The sequence below is a fragment of the Primulina tabacum genome, chromosome 18 (assembly GCF_025594145.1).
Source record: "Primulina tabacum isolate GXHZ01 chromosome 18, ASM2559414v2, whole genome shotgun sequence".
In the NCBI taxonomy this organism is placed as follows: domain Eukaryota; kingdom Viridiplantae; phylum Streptophyta; class Magnoliopsida; order Lamiales; family Gesneriaceae; genus Primulina; species Primulina tabacum.
The window spans coordinates 3065025-3091231 of NC_134567.1; the positions used below are offsets into that span (position 1 = coordinate 3065025).

The 26207-nt window shown below is 34.8% G+C and overlaps 3 protein-coding genes and 1 long non-coding RNA gene across 10 annotated transcripts; 3 read left to right on the forward strand and 1 right to left on the reverse strand.

Moving 5' to 3' along the window:
• The first annotated feature begins 524 nt into the window (after positions 1–524).
• On the forward strand, positions 525–2660 carry LOC142533146 (WRKY transcription factor 22-like). Of its 4 annotated transcripts, none has more exons than XM_075639808.1 (3): positions 525–1200; positions 1294–1410; positions 2079–2660. In XM_075639808.1, the coding sequence occupies exons 1-3, from the start codon at positions 764–766 to the stop codon at positions 2611–2613; spliced, it is 1089 nt and encodes a 362-aa protein (XP_075495923.1). In that variant the 5' UTR covers positions 525–763; the 3' UTR covers positions 2614–2660. The 4 variants fall into 4 exon arrangements, with proteins under 4 accessions (XP_075495923.1, XP_075495925.1, XP_075495921.1 ...); XM_075639810.1 differs by having other exon boundaries at positions 528–1200; positions 1297–1410; XM_075639806.1 differs by having other exon boundaries at positions 529–1200; positions 2067–2660.
• A 3540-nt stretch (positions 2661–6200) lies between these two features.
• On the forward strand, positions 6201–8281 carry LOC142533465 (putative NADH dehydrogenase [ubiquinone] 1 alpha subcomplex subunit 5, mitochondrial). The gene is made up of 2 exons (XM_075640232.1): positions 6201–6588; positions 7838–8281. Exons 1-2 carry the CDS (start codon positions 6270–6272, stop codon positions 8032–8034), a joined length of 516 nt encoding a protein of 171 aa, XP_075496347.1. The 5' UTR covers positions 6201–6269; the 3' UTR covers positions 8035–8281.
• Positions 8282–11801: 3520 nt separating this feature from the next.
• Positions 11802–14115, reverse strand: LOC142532138 (uncharacterized). The gene is made up of 2 exons (XR_012816511.1): positions 13086–14115; positions 11802–13010 (listed from the first exon to the last, which is right to left on the reverse strand). It is a non-coding gene; the product is annotated as an uncharacterized LOC142532138 (long non-coding RNA).
• Positions 14116–16846: 2731 nt separating this feature from the next.
• On the forward strand, positions 16847–21182 carry LOC142533277 (uncharacterized). Of its 4 annotated transcripts, none has more exons than XM_075639986.1 (9): positions 16847–16975; positions 17252–17500; positions 17790–18063; positions 18429–18579; positions 18836–19058; positions 19148–19239; positions 19719–19854; positions 20443–20774; positions 20919–21182. In XM_075639986.1, the coding sequence occupies exons 1-9, from the start codon at positions 16935–16937 to the stop codon at positions 21167–21169; spliced, it is 1749 nt and encodes a 582-aa protein (XP_075496101.1). In that variant the 5' UTR covers positions 16847–16934; the 3' UTR covers positions 21170–21182. The 4 variants fall into 4 exon arrangements, with proteins under 4 accessions (XP_075496101.1, XP_075496103.1, XP_075496100.1 ...); XM_075639988.1 differs by having other exon boundaries at positions 17354–17500; XM_075639985.1 differs by having other exon boundaries at positions 16859–16975; positions 17231–17500.
• Positions 21183–26207: the final 5025 nt, after the last annotated feature.

Here is a 26207-nt window from a genome sequence, read left to right on the forward strand (position 1 = left end):
TCAATATAAACAAAGCAAGAATCCTGGGATGGATCGACATTATGAGAAAATATATATAATTACGAGAAGCGAGGCAAAAAAAAAATCTTTCTTCTTTCTAATAATTGAGTACAAAATGTAAATTTTTTTTGTATTTCGGATTGTCGAAAAAAAAAAAACTCTTATGAGAACGAATCGCATGAGTCAATTTTCAGAGACGAATCTCTTACCTTACTCAACTCATAAAAAAAATATTATTTTTTAATTCAAAAATATTACTTTAGACTGTGGATATGGATTTAGATGACTCGTCTTACCGATATAGATACGTGATATCGTCTCCCAATAGAATTACTTTTTATTATATATATACGATGCACCGTGGCCAGGAAAATTATTAAACCTTAGAAGCCACTTGCTTTTTGCCTAATGATAGAGTGGGGCAAAACATTTGATTTTCTTGTATGTGAATTATTAACAAATCTTGCACTAGAATGATAAAAGGAAAAAATATCAACTCCAAATACTGCTCCCCACTCTCTGTATATCCACTTCTTTATTTATAGTTTGTTATAGAACTATCAATATCACCAAGTAAAAACCCTATGTGTACACACACATATACATATGTGTATATATATATATATATATATATTAACCAAAAGTCAGCGCCGGCGTAGGCCCCTCCTGTTCTTTCCCTCTAGCCAATAACGGTGAAATCCAAGTAAATCGATCATGAAAATAAGAAGCCCTTGATTTTCTTCTTTGGCTCGTTTTGATTCCGATGGATGATGACTGGGATTTGCATGCGGTGGTGAGAGGCTGCGCCACTACCGGAACCACCAACACCACCGTTAGCGCCGCAGATGACAGCCCTTTTCCTAGTTCTTCTTCTTTTCCCTTACATAATGTTGAAAACTCACAAGGTTTTTCTGATCTAGTGGATGACAGAGACGACCCGTTTCAGGGTTTGCATGAAATATACAGGAAATTTTGCGTTGAAGAAGAAATCTCCCCACCCGCCGCCGTCTCCTCCTCTAGTTTAGTGCCCACTCCGGCGGCTTACATCACACAAGAAATTCTGCAGATGCCACCTCCCCAGATGAATATGCAGACACAAGTGAAGTCACAGTTCAAGATCAATCCTGTTTGCGCTTCTTCTTCTTCTAATTCTCTCAATATTCCGTCGACTAATTCCCCGCCAATCCAAAATCGTAGAAAGTGTGATCTTTTTTCTTAATTCTGAAATCTTACGTGCAAAGAAAACAGAACAAGAATCATCATTTCAAATTTTAATTATGTTAATTAATGAAGCAGGAAAAATCAGCAGGCGAAAAGGGTTCGTGAGATTGCACAGGAGGAGCTCTCGTCTGACTCGTGGGCATGGAGAAAGTACGGTCAAAAGCCAATAAAAGGTTCCCCGTATCCAAGGTTATCTTCGTTTGCCTTCTCCACATTTAGAAATCCAATAAAACTTTTCCTTTCCCCCCTTCCCCTCTTAATTGGTCTTAATTTTTTTTTCCCAAAGTGAAACTATTACAATATAATATACTTCATTGAAGCATAAAAAAATCATTTAAGATTATTTTTGTTGGACAAAACAAAAATTGTTAAATATTCGAAACATATTATTATAACTTTTGATAAGATGATAAATATTAGTTATATACTTAATTTTAATCGATATATTTAAAAGATTATATATATTTCTTTTAAAATTCTTTATAGAAATATATCCAAGACAATTGGTTAAGTATACATGTAGATTTATATAACTTGTCATTTCATATCCTAACCATAACACTTTTTGACAAAGTCTAAAGTTAACTTTTAATCAAACATATTCAGTTTATTATTTTTATAGATTATTTTATATTTTGAAATTAACTAGAAACTAGTTATGAACATTTTCAAACATGTTTTTTTGTTTTTACTTATTTAAATATGACTGTCTTATTTATGCAACCATATTTTAAATGTTACAATAGATTTATAATTTTAAAAGTGGACTATTTGCTTATCTATTTTTCTGTAAATATATTATATTATTGATTGAAAAACATTGCAATTTGATTTCCAAATTACAGAAATTATTACAGGTGCAGCACATCAAAAGGTTGTGCAGCTAGAAAACAAGTGGAGCAAAGTCCAAATGATTCAAATATTTTCATTGTCTCATACACCGGCGAACACACTCATCCCCGGCCAACTCACCGGAGCTCACTCGCAGGAATTATTCGGAACAAGATCTCACCGGCAGCAGCTGCTGCTACTAACAAGAACATAACTCCTTTATTGCCAAATGCCTTGCTCTCTTCTTCATCGCCAGGATCTGTATCGGGCTTTTCTCCGAATAGTACTCCGTTGCCGGAAGGCGAAGCCGTGGCTCAAGATGATGTTGTAGCGGCTATGAGGGGGGCGGAGGATGGCGGAGGCTATGAGGATGAGGAAAAAAATGCTGATATTCCTTCTGATTTGATGAACGATGAAGAAGATTTTTTGACAGTGTTTCAAGATTCTGATGATCATGACTTAGGTGGCTGTGGCGGTGGAGGTGACTTGATGTTGTCACCGCCATGGACTCCCACCGCCGCGACCACCTCTATATTTCGTGTAGGAGGCGGCGGCGGCTGAGTTGCCGAAAAATGGAGGATTCATAAAGTTCTAAATCTTACATGTCATCATACACACACACACACACATATGCTATCAACCAATCATACCATCGTCTATGTCTACTAATGAATTGATACTTATCTATTGGGATGCGATGAAATATTATTAAATTATACATGTTATAAATAAGTGACTTTTTATTGGTGGACATGATAAGTGAGCAGCAAATCCAAACTGAATCACTTATGTTTCTTGAACGTATTCAGGGTGATATTTGTAGACCAATTCAACCATCATGTGGACCATTTAGATATTTATGGTATTGATCGATGCCTCCAGCAGATGGTCACATGTATATTATCAACCCGGAATGTGGCATTTGTAAGATTACTTGCTCAAATAATAAAATTGCGGAACAATCAAGAAAATTAGACTTGATAATGCTGGTGATTTACTTCCAAGATTTTCAATGATTATTGTATGTCAATGGAAGTCACTGTTGAGCATCATGTTGCTCATGTACATATACAAAATGGATTAGTTGAATCATTGATTAAACGTCTACAACTGATTGTTAGACCAATGATTATGAAAACAAAACTCCATGTTTCTATATGGGGACATGCAATTTTACATGCTGCTGCATTAATTCGCATCACACCAAGTGCATATCATAAAATACTCCTCATTGCAGCTTGCATTTGGTAAAGAACCGGATATTTCTCATCTGAGAATTTTTGGATGTATGGTATATGTGCCTATTTCACCGCCTCAACAAACAAAAATGGGGCCTCAAAGAAAAATCGAAATTTATGTTGGTTATGATAGCCCATCAATCATTCGATATCTTGAGCCTCAGACAAGCGACGTATTTACAGCACGTTTGGCTGATTGTTATTTTAATGAGGAAATCTTCTCAATGTTAGGGGGAGTAAAGAAACATATCAAAAAGGAAATTACATGGTATACATCATCATTGTTACATCTGGATCCAAGAACTAAACAATGTGAAAAAGACGTACAACAAATTGTGCACTTGCAAATAATAGCAAATCAAATGTCAGATACATTTACATATACAAAAGGGGTCACTAAATCATATATACATGATGTAAATGCCCCTACTCGAATTGAAATTCCAAATAAACAAATTGAAGACGCTCATGGTGTCATTAAACGCTTGAAGTGTGGAAGGCCAATCGGTTCCAAGGATAAAAATCCTGGAAAAAAGAAAAGGCATAGAGAAACACAATGATCACAAAATAGATAATGATATTCCGGCAGAAATATATGATGATGAAAATGTTCTGTCAGAACCACAAACTGATGAGAATCGTGAAATCTCTATCAATTATATTAATACTGAAAATATATAGAATCGAAAAGATATAAAAGAAATTGATGATATATTTTCTTACAATGTGGCATTTGACATCATATATGACAATAAAAATCATGAAACCAAATTTTTTGGTGAATATAAAAATCGACAGGACTGGATAAAATGGAATGATGTCATCCAGTTGAATTGAATTCGCTAAATAAACGTAATATTTTTGGACCTATAGTCTTTACACCTGAAAGTGTAAAATCTGTTGGGTACAAAGGAGTTTTTATTCGAAAGAGAAATGAGAAAAATGAAATAGTAAGATATAAAGCTCGACTTAGTTGCACAAGGTTTTTCTCAAAGACCTGGAATTGATTATGAAGAAACATATTCTTCTGTTATGGATGCGATTATGTTTTGGTATTTGATTAGTTTGGAGGTATCTGAAAATTTAGAAATGCATCTTATGGATGTTGTCACAGCTTACTTATACGAATCACTTGATAGTAATATATATATATATATGAAAATCCCTGAATGATTTAAGATGCCTGAAGCACAAAGTTCAAAACCCAGAGCATATTATTCTGTGAAATTGCAAAGATCATTATATGGGTTAAAGCGATTGGGTCGAATGTGGTATAATCGGCAAAATGAACATTTAATGAAAAATGGATATGTAAACAATTCAATATGCCCTTGCGTTTTCATTAAGAAAACAACATCCGGATGTGTAATTATTATTGTATATGTTGATGATTTAAACATCATTAGAACAAATAAGGAAATTCAAGAAGTTGTGCGTACCTGAAGGAAGAATTTGAAATGAAGGACCTTGAAAAAACAAAGTATTGTCTGGGTTTGCAAATTGAACACAGAGAATATAGAATATTTGTTCACCAGTCAAATTATACAGAAAATGTCCTTAAACGTTTTAATATGGATAAATCAAATCCTTTAAGTACTCCAATTGTTTAGATAATTAAACATAGAAAAGGATCCATTCTGTCCATGTGAAGATGATGAAGTTATTCTTGGTCAAGAAGTACCATATCTAAGTGCTATCGGTGCCCTTATGTATCTTGCAAATTGTACAAGACCTGATATATCTTTTGTTGTAAATTTGTTGGCAAGATTTAGTTCATATCCAACAAAGAGATACTGGAACAGAATTAAACATATATTTCGTTATCTACGAGGAATGACAGACTTAAGACTTTTGTATTCAAAAGATACCAATCAAAATAATTGGTTAGGCTGATGTTGGGTACTTATCTGATCCACACAAGGCATGTTCCCAAACCGGATATGTATTTACTCGTGAAGGCACTGCAATTTCTTGGCGTTCACGGAAACAAACACTCGTAACAACTTCATCAAATCATGCCGAGATTTATTGCACTACATGAAGCAAGTCGTGAATGTGTGTGGCTAAAATCAATGGCCGAACATATCCAAATCTCATGCGGATTATCATTTGACAAGAAGCATGTGATACTATACGAAGATAATGCTGCATGTGTTGCTCAAATGAAATAAGGATACATAAAAAGTGACAGAACTAAACATATTCCCCATAAGTGCTTCGCATTCATCCAAGATCTTGAGAAGATTACAGATATTGATATTCGTTACATTCAATCAAGTGAAAACTCATCAGATCTCTTCACAAAAGCACTTCTTACGACAATATTCAGAAAGCATACATATAATATTGAGATGCGCAATCTACGAAATTTGTGAAGAATCGTTCGTGTTAACATGAAGGAGAGTTTACGTGACTGTACTCTTTTTCCCTTACTATGGTTTTTATCCCAATGTGCTTTTCCTAGTAAGGTTTTCAACGATACAATATAAAAACACGTAATGAAGACAATCATTTTATCATGATCATCATCACAACGGGGTGTGTTGAAAATAAGAAAGTTGAATGTTGAAAATAAAAAATTTGAATGTTGAAAATACGAGTTGTAAATATTGAAAATTAATGTGTGATGATATATGTAATGATGTGTTTATTTTTGGATTATTTCCAAAGAAATTCCTATAAATAGGTCTATCAATTTATGAAGAAAAACACAATTGAATAGAGAGAAAATTTTATAAAATATATAGCTTAATAAATTTTGAGAGTTTGAAATTTTTACTTTTTACCGTAAATTTTTTCATTTTAACAATTTTATACTTTGCAAACAACATTTCAATTCATCCCACAAAATTTATTGGGCTTTGATATTTTAAGCCCAGTACAATATAATCTTAAAGGCCATATTCAAGCATCGGATTAGTAGAAAGTCTAGTGAGTGATTCAATTAGCAGCTGAGCTGAATCCATCGAGTTTCTCAAAATGTTTCTCCGACGAGTGGCGCGGCCGTTGTTGATGGCGGCGAGAGTGAAGGAGACCACGGGAATCGTAGGCCTTGACGTCGTCCCGAATGCTAGAGAAGTGCTGGTCGAACTTTACAACAAAACCCTAAACGAGATTAAGGCGGTGCCGGAGGACGAGGGGTACCGGAAATCCGTGGAGAGTTTCACGCGCCATCGGCTCAAGGTCTGTCAGGAGGAGGAGGATTGGGAAGCGATCGAGAAAAAGCTCGGATGTGGCCAGGTCGAAGAACTGATCGAAGAAGCTCAGGATGAGCTCAAGCTCATCGGTCACATGATTGGTTCGTGCTATTTTTGTATTTATATAGTTTGATTTTATTTTAAAGCATTTGGCAAGATTTTTGTTTTTGTTTTTTTTTTTGCGCCTTTTCTCTGTTTTTAAGCCATCGTGTGAAATTTTAGGTTAATGGAATATGTATGCGGCTGTGAGTGCTTAGTTTAGAATTAATCCCGGGGAAATTTCTGATACTAGCTTTGAATAAATTATAAAAAAATCTGTTAGGAATCCATTTTTTCAATATCTGAGAAACATTGAATAAATGAACAAGCTTTGACTATGATATTGTCTTTTGAATCTGCTTAATCTCGGTCTTCGATCCCAGCACTGCAACTTTGTTTTCTTTTCATTTCTAGTTTGATGTTTTCTGGTAATATGCTTTATAAACTTGTGAACTCCTAGTGTATTGTGATTCATATTCAGTTAACACATCTTGATCCTAAAGTGTTATTTGGAAATCATATTAGTCTTTGGCCGAATTTCCAAAACAAACCAGGCTCAAGGATTTGATTCTCTAAACAAACCTGCAATGATTTTTAGTCCAGTTGATATCTGGTGCAATGACGACTGATGGAAACTCCAGTTAGGAGATTCGAGACCAAGACTAGTACCCATATTAATAGACGAAAATGGGAACCATAAAAGACTTGGATAATAACAATTAAGCACGATATGCATTATCTAAATATGGATGAAGATATAATAGGTGATTGCTCACAATGGCGTAGGAGGATCTATATATCTAACCCCACTTAGTGGAATAAAGACACGTGTGTTTTTAATCTCTACTCTCTAGTGCTTGATTCTCAGCTTTTCTAATGAAATTGTTATTTTTCTTTGTTTTTCCTCACATATTTGCCTAAGGATTTGGCATTGAGAAAGGGCTTTTCTTTAACATGGATGATTATATGTCTAGTACAATTCATAATTCTTCAAAGTATTTAGCTGGACTTAATGCCATTATTTACTTAAACATGATATTTCATGTTTTTCATAGTTTCTATCTCGTAGTTTGTGATGAAATGCCTTATGGTTTGTATTTGGATCAATAGATTTAAAATCTATAATATAACCTACAAGAATTCTAGCATTTTAAAAACTTTCTGCTGTATTCGATGCTGTTTTTATGTTGTAACCATTGTCAAGATCCGTGGAAGAATTTATAATATTTTATTCTATATTATTTTCTACTTGACCAACTGAATCGCTGCTTTTCAAGTTTAGATTACATGACTTTTTTATGCTGGTCGCAGAATGGAACCCATGGGGTATTCCCGATGACTATGAATGTGAAGTTATCGAGAACGATGCTCCAGTGCCGAAGCATATTCCCTTGCATCGACCCGGTCCTCTCCCAGAAGAGTTTTATAAGACGTTGGAAGCTGTTGACACTGGCACTTTAAATCAAGCTATTTCAAGCTCAAAGAAAGAGGATCCCGCTATTTCATAAGGCTTCGGTATCTTTTCATGGATTGGCAATCACCTTCACCTGTTGCAGTCTGAATTTTTCCTTGCAGTGTGATAATCGTGTTCTCTTGTTTACTTAACCTGGAACATCTGTTTCCTTAATCAATCAGGGTTTGACCAGGTTGACCAAAGCTCCTGTTCTAGCTAGTAATTTAAATTTGTGCTTTTCTTCAACTAATTTAGTTCATCGTAATAAATATCCTGATGGAAATAAACCAACTTATATTGAAGTGTCACTTTCCTGGTGCGCCAAATCAAAACTATATAGTTTTCTTCTTTAACTCCGTTGAATTTAAGCCTGGCGGCATTTGAATTTGCATTATGTTTTCCAAGATGTAAATTGCCCTTAAGATCACTATTGCAAATGGGGAATCACCATCCTTATTTGAATGCAGTACAATTGCTTGAAACATGGACTCAAAAGTTTGATCAAACAGGTTACAGGAGGGGGAGGCCGAGTTTAGAATTAACTGCGACCACTTGACAAGGCAATGCTGGCTCTACGTAGGTCTCGTCATAGATATGTTGTAGTACTGTTTTCTCGCAGTCAAGACATAGTGGAGGTTGATATATAAAACGTTCATTGGGTGTCGTATGATTTAAAACATTCATAGGGTGTTTAGATCTGTTTGTCTTTGTGTACTTAACATTGGACATCAAATCAGTTCGAGATAAGCGGAGTTAGTCTTTCTTATAAATCTTTACGAACGTATCTTTCTTTTTTGATCGTCTATTCAAGTCCATGATCAAATACTTGATTTATTTTTAGAGCATACTAATGATCTTAAACAATTTTGCGTCGAGAATGAATCAGAATTTTAGAGATATTGCGGCGATGAGGCCGTGGAAGCAACCGTGAATTTTTCTTGTGAGAAACTAAGGTGGCCAAAATTCTTTGTGAAAGGAGATGAAGTTGACAAAATTTTGTATGCCAAAACCTGCGTGTAAAACTTGTGTTATTTCATATGACACTCAATGAAATATTTATAATTTTGATTCTTGATCACATCAAGAATCTCGCTTATATTAGAATTCATAATCCTAATCTCATTAATATTCATATTTTCATTAATTAATTAAAATTCCCGTGTTGTATATATATATTGCAAAGTCAACTTTTGATAATGCATTATATATATAGACACACATTTATACATGCATATACACATATGTACATGTATATATATATATGTAAAATTAAATAACCATTATTTATTATTTTAATTAATAATCAATTAATTAATCAATTCTATGCCCTTCTAAAATATTATATGAGAATCATGTGCATATAATAGCAACTACTACTAACATTATTATTTATTAGTAAATTATAAATTTATTAAATAAATAATTGTGAGTTCATTACGAGCCTGATCGACGATTAGATAATGCTGATTTATCGAGGGTACAAATCTTGTTCATATAATAAAAATTGAAAATTTCGAAGATCAAAATTTTCATCGATCCATTTTCGGCAGCTGTCATTTTTGTGAACTCTTTTACCAAAATCGGTAGTTCCACTCTCCTCACTTAATCAACAATTAAGCTTAACTTCCTGAATTTAAATACACGGAATCCACTTATAAACTCTTTTCTAAACAATATGATTTATCTCCATCAAACTACAAGGTCAAATTCAACTCCTTGAACTTGACTATCTCAACGAAAATATAGAATCTGATACTTGTATGACCCTCAATGGTTCAGAGATACAGCTAGACGTGAGTTCACAACTTCATATGATTCAACATAACATTTATTCTTATTCGAACTTATCCTAATTAGCCTAATTCTTTTCATCAACACCTTGATCAAGAATGTCAGAATTCATGTCTGATTGCATCCATCGAATCATGGTAAGCTTGTCTAGTAGAATCACCTCATGATCCCCTGGGTATCACTAATAGTGCTTGCAAGAACGTTAAGTTATAATTAGCATACAGTACGGTCCCTTCAACTAATATATTACGATCGAATCTGCAACCATTGGTACATTGAGAGTTGGAAATGAATTTGATAACGATGTGATATATTTTTGAGTAATAATAATGACATGATATGTGGAAATGAGGAAACACCTTTCCAAAATGCACATATCTCACTCTGACTAAATATTTCTTGCTCTATTAACTAATCAAATCACATAGGATATCTTCACTCGTATGCAAATGGTGAATCTCAAATAAAATGTATTGACTCTTACGTGTTTCGAAACTACATCCAACCTCGCCACCTGATGACCCTCAATAGAGTTGGTAAACGGATCAAAGCGCATGCTAGTACGTGAAGCCTCTACGTTGTTCCGGATCAAAGGGCTAATGATGTATAACTATAATCACGAACAATTCTACTCGATAAGTGATGAACAATTGGATAGTTCGATGGAGGGTTGTTCAGTGCATCACCAGATGATCACTCATCTGTGCCCAGAACAATTTTGGGAACCGCAAAATATTTTTTTTGTTTATGAAAACATTTTTCATGGGATGCAGTTTCTGAAAAAAAAAAATTACATGGTTAGAAAAATTTACCTTAACATGATTTAAACATAAAATCATATGATAAAGAAAAACTTGCTCTGATCTCACTATTGGAGTACCATTTTCTCTCACTCAAGACATAACCAAAGTTTAAAAATTTTAATTTTGACATTCAAAACGTTCTTTAGGCGTCATACAATTTAAAACATTCACATGGTATTTAGATATGTTTATCTATGTATATTTAACGCTGGAACCAACCATTTCGAGATTAGCGGAGTTGGTCCTTCTTGTAAAGGCCTACGAACAGATCTTTCTCATTCGATCGTCTAATCAAGTCCACGATCGAAAACTGGATTCGTTGTTTAGATCGCAATAGAGATCTTAAAAAATTTTGCATCGAGAATAGATTACCACAATTTCAGAGATCTTGCGGTGATGTGGCCGTGAATTTCTTGTGAAAAACTAAGGTGGCCGAAATTCTTTGTGAGATGAGGGAGAAAAATTTTGGTTGACAGAATTTTGGTTGACATAGTTTTTGTATAAAACTTGTATTATTTCATTTGACCCTAATAAAATATTTATAAACTTTGATTCATGATCACATCAGGAATCTCACTCATATTAGAATTCATAATCCTAATCCCATTAGGATTCCTGTTTTTATTAATTAATTAAAATTCTCATGTCGTAAATATATCATGCAAAGTTAACTCTTGATAATATAAATATATATATATATATATATATATATATTAAATAACCATTATTTAATTTTTTAATTAACAATCAATTAATTAATCAATTTTAAACCATCTAGAATATTTTATGAGAATCATGTACATAGAATAATCAACACTATTAACATTATTATTTAATTAGTAGATTCTAAATATACTAAATAAATAATTGTGAATTCATTATAACCCACATCGATGATCGGATAGCACCGATGTACTAATGATACAAATTTTGTTCATATAATGAAAATTGAAAATTTCAAAAATCAAAGTTTCCACTTATCCATTTTTGCAGCTGCCTATTTTGCGAAATCCTTCACCAAAATAGAATTTCTAATTTCCTCACTTCATCAGCAATTAAGTTAACTTTCACAACTTCCATTACATGAAATCTACTTATAAACTCTTTTATAAGCAATGTTTTTATTTTCATCAAGCTACAAGCGCCAAATTCAACCAATTGAATTTGACTATATCAACGGTAACGTACCGTACTTTTACTATTTCAAAATTTGCGGAAAAATTAAAAATTTTCTTAAACATAAAATTTCATACGGTCGTCACTTGTCATTTAACTTAATAATATTAAAATCAACATTCCCAACTAATATTTTCCAACAAAGTACTTATTTCAAATCATCTCACATCCAACATAAAAACATAATATTTTAAAGTTTTCATAAAACATAAACATAGTGGTCCTCGGGTTTAGCCTTCCGCTCAGTCCAAGCCTGCCCCTTGGTCGCCACCTCCTGTCTCCTCCTCAACGTACTCACCTGCATCGATCAAGTCTAGTGAGCCTAAAGACTCAACACGTATAAACTGGGAATAACGAGTATTACATAATAAAACCACATACAACTTCAAAATATAACATATATACTTGAAACTTAAACTTTCATAATAACTTTGAACTCTCATAAACTTCTTTGAACTTGAACATACATACTTTGAAACTTGAACTTGCATAATAACTTGAACTTTCATAAACTTGAGCTTTGCATAAACTTTGAACATACATGCATACATAATATGACGTTCCATCACATAAACTTTTCTTTAAACATGCTTTCATACTTCAACATACTTAACTTCATCATTTTGCGTAGAGGATGTTTCAAAGCAAGTGACTCATAACATAATAAATGCCTGATCAGACAAACCACAGTACTGGGCTAACAGGGACGTATCCACTGGCACATACATGAGATCCCTGTTCATAATTTAACAGGCCAGTTGATCCACGTTCATAATTTAACGCTTCACAACCACGATCTAACCCGTTCATAATTTAACGGGCGGATTGGTCCCCGTTCATAATTTAACGCTTTCCAATCTTAACTTCAAACCCGTTCATAATTTAACGGGGTGGAGAGGTCCTCGGCCACGTTCACCGACTTCCAAACCCATTCACTTTTGGTCACAAGACATTTAGCATACCTCAAAAACTTCAAATATTTTCTTTGCACGTCATACATACTTACTTTGCATTGAGGGATTCGTTGGATGTCAATCGGGTCGTTGCTGCAACATACTAATATGAATACATAAACTTAACTTGTACAACTTAAACGTAAATGTCATGCTTAATCCAAGCTAAATAAATTCTTAGAACATTCTATAATTTCCCATGACATAACCCTGTAAAACATCATATTAAACCATGGTATAAAACCTCAAATCAAACCTTAAATAATAAAAGAATATACCTAAAATCTGAAGGTACACGGACCCCGTCCCTAGGTCCGTATCATGGTCCGTGTCCGTGCGCTTAAAAATTGTTGTGATGAAATAAAAAGGCACGGACACCGTACCTACCTCCGTGTCCGGGTCCGTGTCCGCTCTGTTCGACGAATTATTTTATGAAAATTTTGCGACATGTCTATTCTCCCAATTAACACATAAGGCATCAAGATTCATCACTATGAGACCATTCTAGGACACCATAACAATGAACTAAACTTTTATAATCACCCTACAATTCATACGACCCAAAATATTGTCATTTATATTAAAGTTTATTTCTTACGACATCTTAATAATTCAAGCTCTTAACGACATGAATCAAAACCTCAAAAATACTCTAAACATCATTACTAACTTTCTTATATGCAGCAACGATCACCCGTCGATCCCCAAAAAAGCCTGCAACATAAAAACTTCAAGAACATATTAAAATTCATAACTTTCTTGAAACACGATTTGAGCAGTCATACTAAAAACTCCATAACTCACTCGTTTTTAATCCAAATAACTCGAATTTTATATCAAATCGAACGTATCAAAAAGATCTACGTTTTTGTAATTAAAAGTTTCTCAAAATATGTACCGAAAAATCGCAGTTTTCGAAAGAACAGCGAAACATGAGTTTTCGGATCTAAAAATAGCAGTCATACTAAAAACACCATAACTCACTCGTTTTTAATCCAAATAACTCGAATTTTATATCAAATCGAAGGCATCGAAAAGTTCTACGATTTTCATGTTGAAAGTTTTCTCAAAATCAATGCCGAAAAATCGCAGTATTTTACAGAACAGCAAAAACGTGAATTTGGTGATCCAAAATTGTTTCAAACTTGATCTAGACGTGATTGCTCAAACTTCTACGCATCACACATATAATTTTTGCATAAATAACAACACAACGCATAATATGACAAGATCGATGCATCAAGAACAGAATATACGTGCCTTTTGATATTTAAAAATACCGAAACGACGATACCGAAGCGGAGATGATACGGGAGACGATCCAGGACGAACTTAGCTCAATTTCTTCAAAGAAAACTTACTAAATATATGCTGGAAATTTTTAGAGGAGATGTGCTCGTTGAATGAAAAAAAAGAAGGAAGAAAATGAAATAAATAAATTGAGAGATGAGTGTTTTAAAAACACAACCTTCTCTTTAGTCAAAAAGTTTAATAGCATGTTTTGTTTTGTGTTTTGTGTTGTGTGTGTGTACGTGTATATGTGTGTGTAAATGTGTGAGTGTGTGTGTGAGTCAAAGTGTGTGTGCTTGTGTGTTGATATATATATGTGTGTATATATATATACCTACATATATATAAACAATTGTAACATATGTATTTAATATACTAAAAAATCTATTTAAAAACATTTAACATACTAATTTAAAATAAATCTCATATTAACCCCATTATAAATTTTAAATTTAAATAAGATGCACAAATACTACAAATTTAAAATTTTAAAATCAATTAATCATTTAAATAATTAAGCTCTTAAATTACTAAAATTAATTAAATTATTTAAAATACTCCATCCTTATCTTAAATAAAATACTGCATTAAAATTTACTAAAAAAAAAATCGTCCCTATCTCCTTTCCTCGATCTCGCCTCGAATAATCGCCTGAAACATAAAACTCTAGAAAACATTTTAACATACATTAAATAAACATAAATAATTAAAATAATAAATTTCATAAATTAAATATATGCATAGATTTTACGTATACTGATTTTGGGCTTTACATCAACGGTAACATAGAATCCGATATTTGTGTGACCCTAAATGGTTTAGAGATAAAACTAGTCGTGAATTCACAATTTCATGTGATTCAACATAATATTTATTCTTATTCGAGCTTACTCTAATTAGCATCATTCTTTCATCAACACCTTGAATAAGAATGTTATAACATATTTCTGATTGCACCCATCGGATTATGGTAAGAGCGTCTAGTAACATCGTCACATGACCCCCTAGGTAGCACTGATAATGCCTGCAAGAACCTCAAGTTATGATTAGCATACAATATGGTCTCTTCAAGTCATATATTCCGAACAAATCTGCAACCATTAGTATATCGATAGTTGCATATGAATTCAATAACAATGTGATGTATTTTTGAATAATAATAGTGACATGACATGTACAACTGAGGAAACATCTTTTCAAAATGCACATGTCTTATTCTGGCAAGAGATTCCTCTCACAACTTATCAGTTCACATAGGATATCTTCATCCCAGGCAAACGATGAATTCCTTAGTACAATGCATTTGTTCCTACATGTTTCGAAACTACACCCAACCTCGTCACCTGATGACCCTAATAGAGTCAGTAAACAGATAAAAGCACGTACTAGTACATAGAGCCTTTACGTTGTTCTAAGTCAAATGAATAATGATATACAACCATAACCGTAAACTATTTCACCCGAAAAATGATAACCAATCGGAAAGTCCGAGGGAGGGTTGTTCAGTGCATCCTCAAATGATCATCCATCTGTATGAATGGACATCTTCATATCCTTATCAATGAAACATAATGTTTACATCACATATGCTAGTCTCAAGCTCAAACGAACTTTATCCTTATTTTAGGCAGCTGATTCAATTCGACTAGGAATTCATTTAAAATATACAGTACACTTACTAACCCAAACAACAATATGGTTTGCTGATCACCTAATATTGGCTAAATATCAACTCTCATCCCGTCTGCATACACTGAACTTCCCTTCGGCCACTCTTTCTAACAAGATAACGTTTATTGCATCTTAACTCAAAGCGGGAAGCTCAGTCTTATAATCTCGCAAGAATGAGCATAGAACTCTACATACGAAGTGAGTCCTTTCTTTGCCATTTCTTCTTTAAAAAGCAATTGATGATGATTTGTAAGGTTGTTTCGTGATATCCTATTCGATTCGATCTCGAGGGAAAGTACCGTATGCCGACAATACCTAAGCATCAAGAAGAGCGTTCCCTGATCTCAAATGTCTCGTTACCTAGACTTGTTTGGACTAATACTCCTTGTTTTGTTTTGAATTATGGCATACCACAAGCTTGAAAAATGCTAGAGAGGGTAACATGATTCGGCTTCTTCCCCACGAATCTCATCTTGTAAGATGCTAAAAGACTCGTTAAAACTCCTTTGGCTTTTGAGTTCTACGATGTGTCCATCTGTTTTCGTATACCGTTGTATTAGACCTGACATATGGACACGTGAATGGAATCGTCTATGTATATATCTATACTATATTATTAAATGTGAGACTCTTATAGTAACTACCTTAGAAGACATCAAAATATTTAATTTCATAAATACCCTTCTTACCCTACTAAAAACCTTCTCAAGTCACTTCATATTTTACATAAAAAAAAATCTAAACAAAACTTCTCTCTTATAATTAGTTGTATTTTTCTTGATTTTTAAAAATATTCTCATATTAAATAAGTTTTGAAAAACGTGAATGTAATATGTGTAAAATATAAACAAACATAAATAGACGGGGAGAGTAAGTAATTTTTGAAGAAGAGACGTAAATATTAAAACTTCAAAGCAAAATTCATTTAATTAGTTGACAACATATCTAAAATAGTGTATAAACCCAAATAAATGACCTTATATTATTTCATTCATTATATCTTTGTTTCTCCAAATAATATTTTACACAAAAAAAATGAGCTAGCATGAATAAAGTTTTTGGAATATAGTAAATAATAATTAATATATAAATATAAAAATTAGAAGTCTACCACCAGACAGATTTTTTTCCATATTGGGCCAATTCTCACCATAAGCCCAATATTTAGACAAAGCCCAATAAAGTTCCACTCTAGATGGAGTCGACCAACTCCATCTATCCACCGCTTCATTCACCCGCATAAACTCAGGAGTAATCTCTGCTTTGCTGCCATGGCGTACGTCTTCTCCGCCTCAACCTCCGTCATTCTTGGGTAAACAACTTATAGGCGTACATATGTGTGTGCAGGAAACTTAGGACCGCTCAATTGTTGCTTCGTTTGGGTTTAATTGTTCATTTTTCGATAATCATTATATAATTATCAAATTTAATGTTTCATAGAGTTGTATGTTAACTTTCTGTGGAAAAGAATGGTTCCACGAGTAATCGAACTGGTTTGATTTTTTGTGGAGAGTATGCCATTTACTGGTTTAGAATATGTTGATGCTTTATGCTGATATTTTATTAGTACTTGTGTTATTTTCTTCAGAGTGAATCAAATGTTTCTGAACTCTGAGTTGGACCCACTTCAACGGCAGAAAGTTTTTGTGTATTCTTTCACGCACACTAGTGTTCCGTTTCCAAAATCCAGTGTCAAGCTTTATATGGTGCCATTTAAATTGTTTCCTGGACTGCGCATATCAAGAAGCTGTGCCATGGATAAATCATTGGTGTTTGGTGATGAGCACCCTAAAAATCTACTGATATCTGGTGTTTTGGGTCCAACAAAATCCCAAAGGTACAATTGTGATTTAAGCAAAATTAGTCCGTAATAATTTGGAAGAAGAAGTTATTTAGTAGTTAAATTTTCTTTTTAAATGCTTTGGATTTTTAACTGTTGGTGACTTGGTGTTGGTGGCATCTATCTAAATTGTGAAAGTTGTATGTTGATTCGAAAAGGCCATGGCCATGATTTGACCATAAGTAGATATTATCTTCTCAGCAGCTGTGTAATATATGAAACTTTATATCTATTACTCTCTTATAGGCTCCTTTCCATACTTGCATGTTTTCATTCTTCTTAATAGGTTTAAAATGCTGGATGACTCCGAATATAACTCATCGGGCAGCACAAATGATCTTGAAAAGCAGCTTCAGGATTTCTTTAGTGATGTTAAGGCTATGATAAAAATGGGAAAGGAGGAGGACGCTGTAGATTTACTTCAGGCAAATTATGAAGCTGTTAAGGCACAGGTCGATTCAGGGGATCAAGGTATCGAAGAAGCTGCTCTTCTTGATGTAATAGCCTTGGGGTACATGGCCCTTGGAGACTTGAGAACTGTTGGTTCCCTGATGAATTTGGTAATGTACATGGTTGTTGCATTTTTTGGAACAGTATCTCAATGGTGTTTCTTAAATTTTTTGTTACCTGTGATATCTGTACTCTTTAACACCCTTTATGATCATAATACAAAAACTGTTATTTATAGGTTCATATTAATTCTTGATATAAGTTAAGAGAGGAGTATCTGTTTTGCGTGGATATTTGTATGATAGGATGAGACATAAATCTTTTCTTGATGACGGTGTAACTGGTTGTTCTTTCATTGGTTCTGTCTTGGTGTATTCTTCTGAGGATGGCAGGCTTTCTAGGAATTCTATTAATTGTTTATTGCATACACACAGTTTATCTTGTTGACTTGGGGCTCTGTTCTATTTGATTCAAGCTGTACACGATTGTCAATGGATTGAAAGACGAGGAGCTGCTTCTTGATTCAATACTCTTGCATATGGGAAGTATGCACGCAAAGTTGGAAAAATTTGAGAAGTCTATTTATTTCTACAGAAGATCCCTGGAAATTATGGAAAGAAAATTTGGTAGGTTTGACATTTTATTTTATACGTGACCATTCCATTGTTGAAGATGAACTTGTGCTTTCGTGTGTGTTTGTGTGCATGCATAATATTTGTTTTCTTAGCGCCTTTCAATAGGATATGACATTTCTGTTTTATCATCATCCAATTTTTAATTTTCCGGGCGTTAATTCTAGTTGCTGCTTTTCTTTAGTCTGTAAAATTTTCTTAATGATCTGTTGAAAGTTCCATCCGTTTAGGTTCACTTTTTATTCTACAGGACGTAACAATTCATTACTTTGCACACCATTGTTGGGAATGGCAAGAGCTCTGGGTTCTGATGGAAGAGCCACTGAGGCGATAAAAACATACCAGCGTGTTATTATGGTATTGGAATCTAGCAGGGGTGAGGAGGGCGAGGAATTGGCAGTGCCTCTATGTGCTTTGGGTAATCTTCTAATAAAGGAGGGGAAAGCATCGGATGCTGAGTATCCTTTGAATAGGTAACTACAGCTTCTTAGATGTACAGTTTTGTTACCTAAAAAGCTCTTGAGCTGATTTATTCACCATTACTTTCTTCCCATCGTCTCAGAGTTTTAAAAATATTTACGAGGTCATATGGAGAAAAAGATGGAAGAGTTGGAATGGCTATGTGTTCTTTGGCCCAAGTGAAATGCGCAAAAGGTAAATTTGTCAGTTACTCTATTCATTTTACACAAGCACTGAATTTGTAAAGAAAAGCAATGTGCTCGTCCAAATGATGTGCTCTTCCAATAAAAGTTTCAGATGAAGAATTGCACAATGATGTCTCTACTATCTAATAGTATTTGATCCACTATTCTTTATGGGCATATAATAAACTATTCAAGTAATACAGTCGAACTCGATTCAAGCTGTGCATGAAGACAAATTTGTTTGTTGGATCAAAATATGGGATCAAAGAGATTGAAAATTGCAATCAATTTTTTTTTTGATTTTTAATTTTACACGTGATTGCTCAGACAAGACTTGATCCAGTTAGATTCAATGCAGTACTTCATGTTGTGGCACCACTAAGTACTTTGTAAAAGAGTTCCTGAATTTTTAAAGCTCGGAGTCATGATAAGGTTGTCCTACCTTTTCATTGTACTCTTTCTTTAGCTTGTTGTATGGGTATTCTGCAGGAGAAGTGAATGATGCCATTGATTTATACAAGACTGCCATTAATATACTCAATGAATCAAAATACATGGCACTGGATGACAAATCCCTGGAGAAGATGAGAATCGACTTGGCTGAATTACTCCATGCTGTAGGAAGGTAAGAATGTGCTATGACTTGTGCATGTAATTTGATTATTTATCTTAGAGCCTCCTATAAAGCTATCAAGTGGTCCACCACTTCATTTGCATATCTGCATCTGTTCACAGGCTTTTCCTCGTTATCTTGTGCCTTTTGATTTGAGTACCAATGACAGAGTAGGAGGGTTATTACTTGATATGTGTCTTCCTGTAAGTTTGTTGGCTTAAGGGCTGTCCTTAATAACATTGAACTTTTATTTATTCGCTTTTTGAACTAAGTTTCTTCTCTTAGCATGAGATTATCTGTTGGGCCCTGCTAGGACTTTTAAAATCACAGCTTAATGGATCCTTCCTGTAGATTCACCTTTTTTCTTTTGATTGGTACCTGTAGAATCAACTTGTTTTGATGACAGTTGGAAAATGTTACATCATGTCAAGCGGCTCTAAATGTTGTTTATATGGGGAGAATTATCAACGTTTTCCTGCTTATTTTAACAAGTACAAGGAGAAGCTCAAATAGAATAAACGATCTAGCTCGTGTTGCCTGTTGCTCAAAAGTGAGGCTTTTTTGGTTTTCACTATCCTGACCATGCGTTTTTGCTCTCAGACAACAAGAAGGTCGTGCACTGCTAGAAGAATGCTTGCTTATATCTGAGAGATTTAATGGAAAAGAACATCCTAGCTTAGTGCCCCACCTTGTAAATCTTGCAACCTCCTATTCACGCTCGAAAAACTTCGCCGAAGCAGAGCGCTTGCTGAGGATAAGTTTACAAATATTAGGGAAGAAAGCACCCCCAGACGATCCATCCATCACCTTTCCTATGTTAAATCTTGCAGTAGTTCTCTTCAATCTACACCGTGATGAAGAAGCTGAAAGACTTGCCATGGATGTTCTACACTTTCGCGAGAAGGCGTTTGGTAAAGAATCTATACCAGTTGGTAAGTGTATATTGCCTGATTGTTTGTGTTTGTTCCTCCTTTTGCCCTTAACACGATATAATTTTATCATATCAAGTCTTTTAGTAATCTTGATCGCGATTGATTCTGTTTTTGACATTTTTGTTCCATTTACTGATGCCGCAGGTGAGGCTTTGGATTGTTTGGTGTCTATTCAATCCCGACTAGATAAGGACAATAGTGAGTCAGTGGAGCTGCTCAAGAGGCTTCTAAAAATTCAGGAGAAAGCGTTTGGCCGAGAAAGCATGGAGGTTATCGAAACGCTCAAAAGAATTGTACATTTCTTAAACAAAATGGGGTTGGAAAACGAGAAAAATCCTCTGCAGAATAGATTGTCTGTTCTAAGAAACAAACACAAACAGAAGATTATGTATTAGCATCCCTTTCTTACGTTGTTTCTGTTGGTCCCGCAGTTGGAATTTCGATACGAGTAGAAAAATCGAATTGAGGCAGCAATGAAAATGTGTAGTATCACGAAATAAGTAACAGATTGATGCATGCGCAAATGTACTCATAAGTAATAAAGCCTGGCCTGTAAATTTACAAAACCAAAGTGTTTTTTCGTCTAGTCGATCATCAATATCTAACCTCGCATGTATAGGATTATTTCCGAGATTTCCAAATTTTTCGACCGGTTCATTTTGGTGAAAGGATGACAAGACTTAGAGACAGCATTCAAGGATGAATAATATGCATCGGTTGACTCAGTGACAGCAACCGCGGTAGGACAGATGGAACAAGTGCCAGTAACCACGGTAAGACAGAAGATAAAGCAGAAGAAAGGGGGGTTAGAAACACAATTTTTTTTACAAAAAATCAAGCGGTTCCATGAAAAATCACAACCCAAATACCAGTAAACATCTCGCAAACAATCTTATAGCTAAACATTACAGAAACAATTGTTTTCATGCGCAAAATATATTACACGGATTCACAGTTTCAACAAAATCAACTGTACTAGCACAGAATATCTGGCTTACAGCCTCCAAATCAAACTAAAGTAGACGCAGAAAAAAGAAATTTGATATGCTCTTCTCGTGTCATGCACCAGTCGGGGATGCATGCATGGTTTGAACATTTATAGTTCCCGAAACCAATCGTGATTGAGAGCATCCTTCGCTTTTATTCTCTCTCCCGGATTGCAAACCAAAAGCTTGCTCAGTAAATCAATGCCCAGTTCAGAAAGCATTGACAAATCCCTGCTCAACAGATTGTGGCTGCTCTACCAACTTCAATCTGCTTCCAGGAAGGCTTGAAAATCCCGGCCAGATAATATCATTTAGGGTGTTGCAATGCAAGTATCTTCTGAAGCTGACTGATCTCGGAATTCCCTTTGGAAATCATTTCTTCAAGAAACAGTTCGGTCATGATGCAACCGACCGGTCATAATGCAACCGACCACCCATATATCGACATCACATGAGTATTTCTCTAACACAAGTAGCAGCTCCGTTGCCTTAATTATACCATAAAGTCGCGACACGGGAAGAGTAAGAATTGAATGTCCTTTCAAAGTGTCGTGACAATCCGAATCGCAGATTGTCAATTGACCCTTGTCATTCATAAGGATGTTGGAAGGATGTTCAAGTGTCAGAGTAGGTGTCCGGCAAACAAATTTGTGGCTTTTGCTTTATTGACTCTAATGTAAAACAATCTTTTTTAAATAATATTTTATGATTTATTCGATTATGGCATTATACTCTATCTGTATACCCATGCAAGTTGCATAGATAAAGTCCTTGATTATACAATATGTACCACGAGGTCTGCGTCGCAACGTAAGATCATGAAACTCATTAGGAAGTGTACCGAATATTCTAAACAGGTTCCTAGTCGAATCAGCTGCCTAAAACAAGGATAAATGTCGCTCGAGTTCGAGACTAGCATCTGTGATGTAAACGCCATGTTTCATTGGTAAGGGCATGAAGATGTCCATTCACACAGATGGGTGATCATATGATGATGCACTGAACAACCCTCCCTCGGACTATCCAAGTGGTTCTCACTTATCGAGTGGAATAGTCCGCAGTTATGGTTGTACACCATTAGTCCTTTGACCCGGGACAATGTAGGGGCTATACGTACTAGCATGCACTTTGATCCGTTTACCGAATCCATTGAGGGTCATCAGGTGACGAGGTTGGGTGTAGTTTCGAAATACGTGAGAGCAAATGCATTGTAGTCGGGAATTCACCGTTCGCCTACGGGTGAAGATACCTATGTGATCTGATGAGTTAATAGTGCAAGGAGTCTCTCGCCATAACAAGAAATGTGCCTTAGGGAAATGTGTTTTCCTAGTTGCGCATACCATGCCACTATTAATACTCAAAGATAAATCACATCATTTATTTACTGAATTGAGAATTTACTGATTAAATTATTTTACTAGTAATAGTGACTACTAACATGTACAAATTCCCATACATATTCTAGAGGAGTCTAGAATTAAATTAACATATGAGTTAATCATATAAATTAAATAATGATTATTTAATTTAATAAATAAGTATATATATATATATATATTATATGGTTATATAAAATATATGTATATATATAGTAATTAATGTATCATGTATTATCAAAAGTTGATAAATTTGTTATATATTAATAATATGGGAATTTAATTATAATGAAAATATAGAGTCCTCGTGGGAGAGGGACTCCTAATTAGATTAGGAGTCTCACTCTATAAATGCACCATAAGAGGGCATAATTCAATATAGATTTTATTCCATAAAAATCCATAAAATTCCTTCCCCAATGGCAAAGACAAGTCTCGGCCACCATCTTGAAACATGGAATAAAATTTTGGCCGCAAGTTTCTTCTTTGTGACGCCCTATGTCATCGCTACACCGGCTCCGGATTTGAGAAATTCGGACGTTCTAGTTTCAACGAAGAAATTGTTTGCGATTTCTAGTGCAATCCAAAGGAGGAAGACAGTCTTCGATCGTGGACCCTATTAGATGATCAAAGGAGAAGAACCGTTCGTAGAAAATTACAAGAAGGACTATATCCGCCAAAATACCGGAATAGTTTGGAGTCCAGCGTTGAGAACGCAAAGGTATAACTCTAAACACCCTATGTATAGTTTTAAACACACGACACCCAAGAAAATATTTTTAAACTTTCGCTGCGTCTTGGGTGCGAGAATACGATGTCCCATCAAAGTGGTATCAGAGCCAGGTTATTCTCAATAGTGTGTTTTAATTAAATTGCGTTGAGCATATTATTTCTAACCGCTTAAGAATTTTTGAAAAATGCCCATAAATTTTTTTTTTTTGAAAAATCAGTTTTAAATAAAAAAATTGGGTCTGCCCGGAACTGTTCCGGGCATACGCGCGCACGCGCTATCATAAAGGCGTCCGCGCTGGGCGCGCGCACGGTCTGCGGGCCGTGCGCACTCCTGCGTGCGGCGGGCGCCCTGCCTGCGCGACTGTTCGCGTGGCAGCATGCCCGCCAGTGCCCGATTGGATCGGGCAGTGGGCAGTGCTTGGGAAAGTCTCGGGCACCGCGCCGGGCTGAGGGGGCGATTTTCAAATTTTTCAAAATTTTGGGGATTGAAATGATATTTTTGAAATACACACGATTTTACCCCTACAATAATTTTGATAAAATCAATTTCTTACAAAATAAATAATTGAAATATGATTTCAATTATTTATGGTAAAATGTATTTTACAAGAAATTTAATTATTTGAAATTAAATAAAAGTGTTTATTTAATTTGATAATTATGACTGTTATTGATAATTTACGAGATACACGATTTATTGATAATATGTGATATTATCAGATTTATATAATATATGATATTATATGTTAAGAGGATGATCGAGAGCCACGACCAATGTGCTAGGTGTATGTTAGGATATTTAACGTGTTGTAATTTTTGATTATTTGATAATTAAAAGTGGACCTGGTTTATGGTTCGTTCCCACCCCCTAAATTTGTATCCTAATGTGCCATGAATATTTAATGTAAATATTAGAATTAATGGGAGATCAAGATTTGAAGACGGTGGGCCCGATCCTCGGAAGGAGTTTTGAAGATCGAAGACATGTAAAATATTGGAAGCTTATGTAATATTGCATTTGCATTCCTACATTTACCTAGGTTATGGACATGGATTCGTATGTGGCTCGTATGGATCAATTAGCTCTCGGTTATCGATCATCCTTTATTATTTATGATGCATGTGATATATTATAAATAATCGGTATGTACGTTATTATTAATATAATGACAAGAGTTGCATGAATCCGGCAATCATACAAACAATCATGGCACGAGTTTTAAAATTAATGATGAGACAAATTTTTAAAATTAAAATCCCTCATTTTGGATGAGATCCACAATTTAAATCAAGCCCATTAAAAGGATAACTAAAGAAAATTTAATAATTCATTGCCTTTCCTTTCTTGGACGCCGGAAAGCTGTGACTTCCACTGACATATTTGATGTATACTACGTGGAACTCCCATGATTTTGGCTCATATTATTGGGAGATCTCATGGCGACCGTCCACTAAGGTTCAATAATGATGGGCTGGGCTCGACACGTGAAGAGAAATAGGATCATATTATTGGACCCTTCTCAAACGTGAGGTAAAATTACGTAAGGGTTGCAAGGAGTTGCAATTGGGCTCTACCTTTTGGAAGTTATGATTGGCTGATATTATTCGGGATCATAATTTCGCGATTGGGCCTTGCGTACTCACTAAGGAAATTGAATTTCTCGTTTTTCATCAGAGGGTGATGAAAATGTCAAAATAGATGGAGGCAATTCGTAAAAACAAAAGTCCATATTTTACGTCTTACAAAATATTTTAAAATATTCGGTAACGTTTATTCTGTTTCCATATCAATATATTTATGATTTCGTCACATGATTCATTTATGTTATTTAAATAAGCTAACCGAACACTAGTTTTCAAGATTGGCTAGGAAAATTGTTCTAAAATTCGGAGAAAATAATATACACACTAATGTCAGTCTTGCTGAACTGACAAAGCATGCAAGATGGTAGGACCATAGGATGCAAGCTAAAGTGTAATATGCTCTCTTCTATGTCAAATGAACTGTTGAGACCATTTGAGAAGATGTTGAATGCTGCTGACATTCGAATAACACATGCAAGAGTTGCATAATGCATGAAACTCGCACAATGATATGCACACCACTTTCAAGGAACACATGACTACACACATCCAAGATGGGGCTCTCGCCCATGAGCATGGTGTAAGTATGATTGGGTCTATTGAGAAGGTGGTGGGCCTGGAATTTGACAAAGCCCGATAAATTAGAACATGTTTGCTTCACTGCAAGAAATCTGGACATAAGAAATTATCTGGGCCAGAAATGTTTTGGCAATGATAAGTGAATGTCCAAGTAAACACGATTTTAACAATAACCA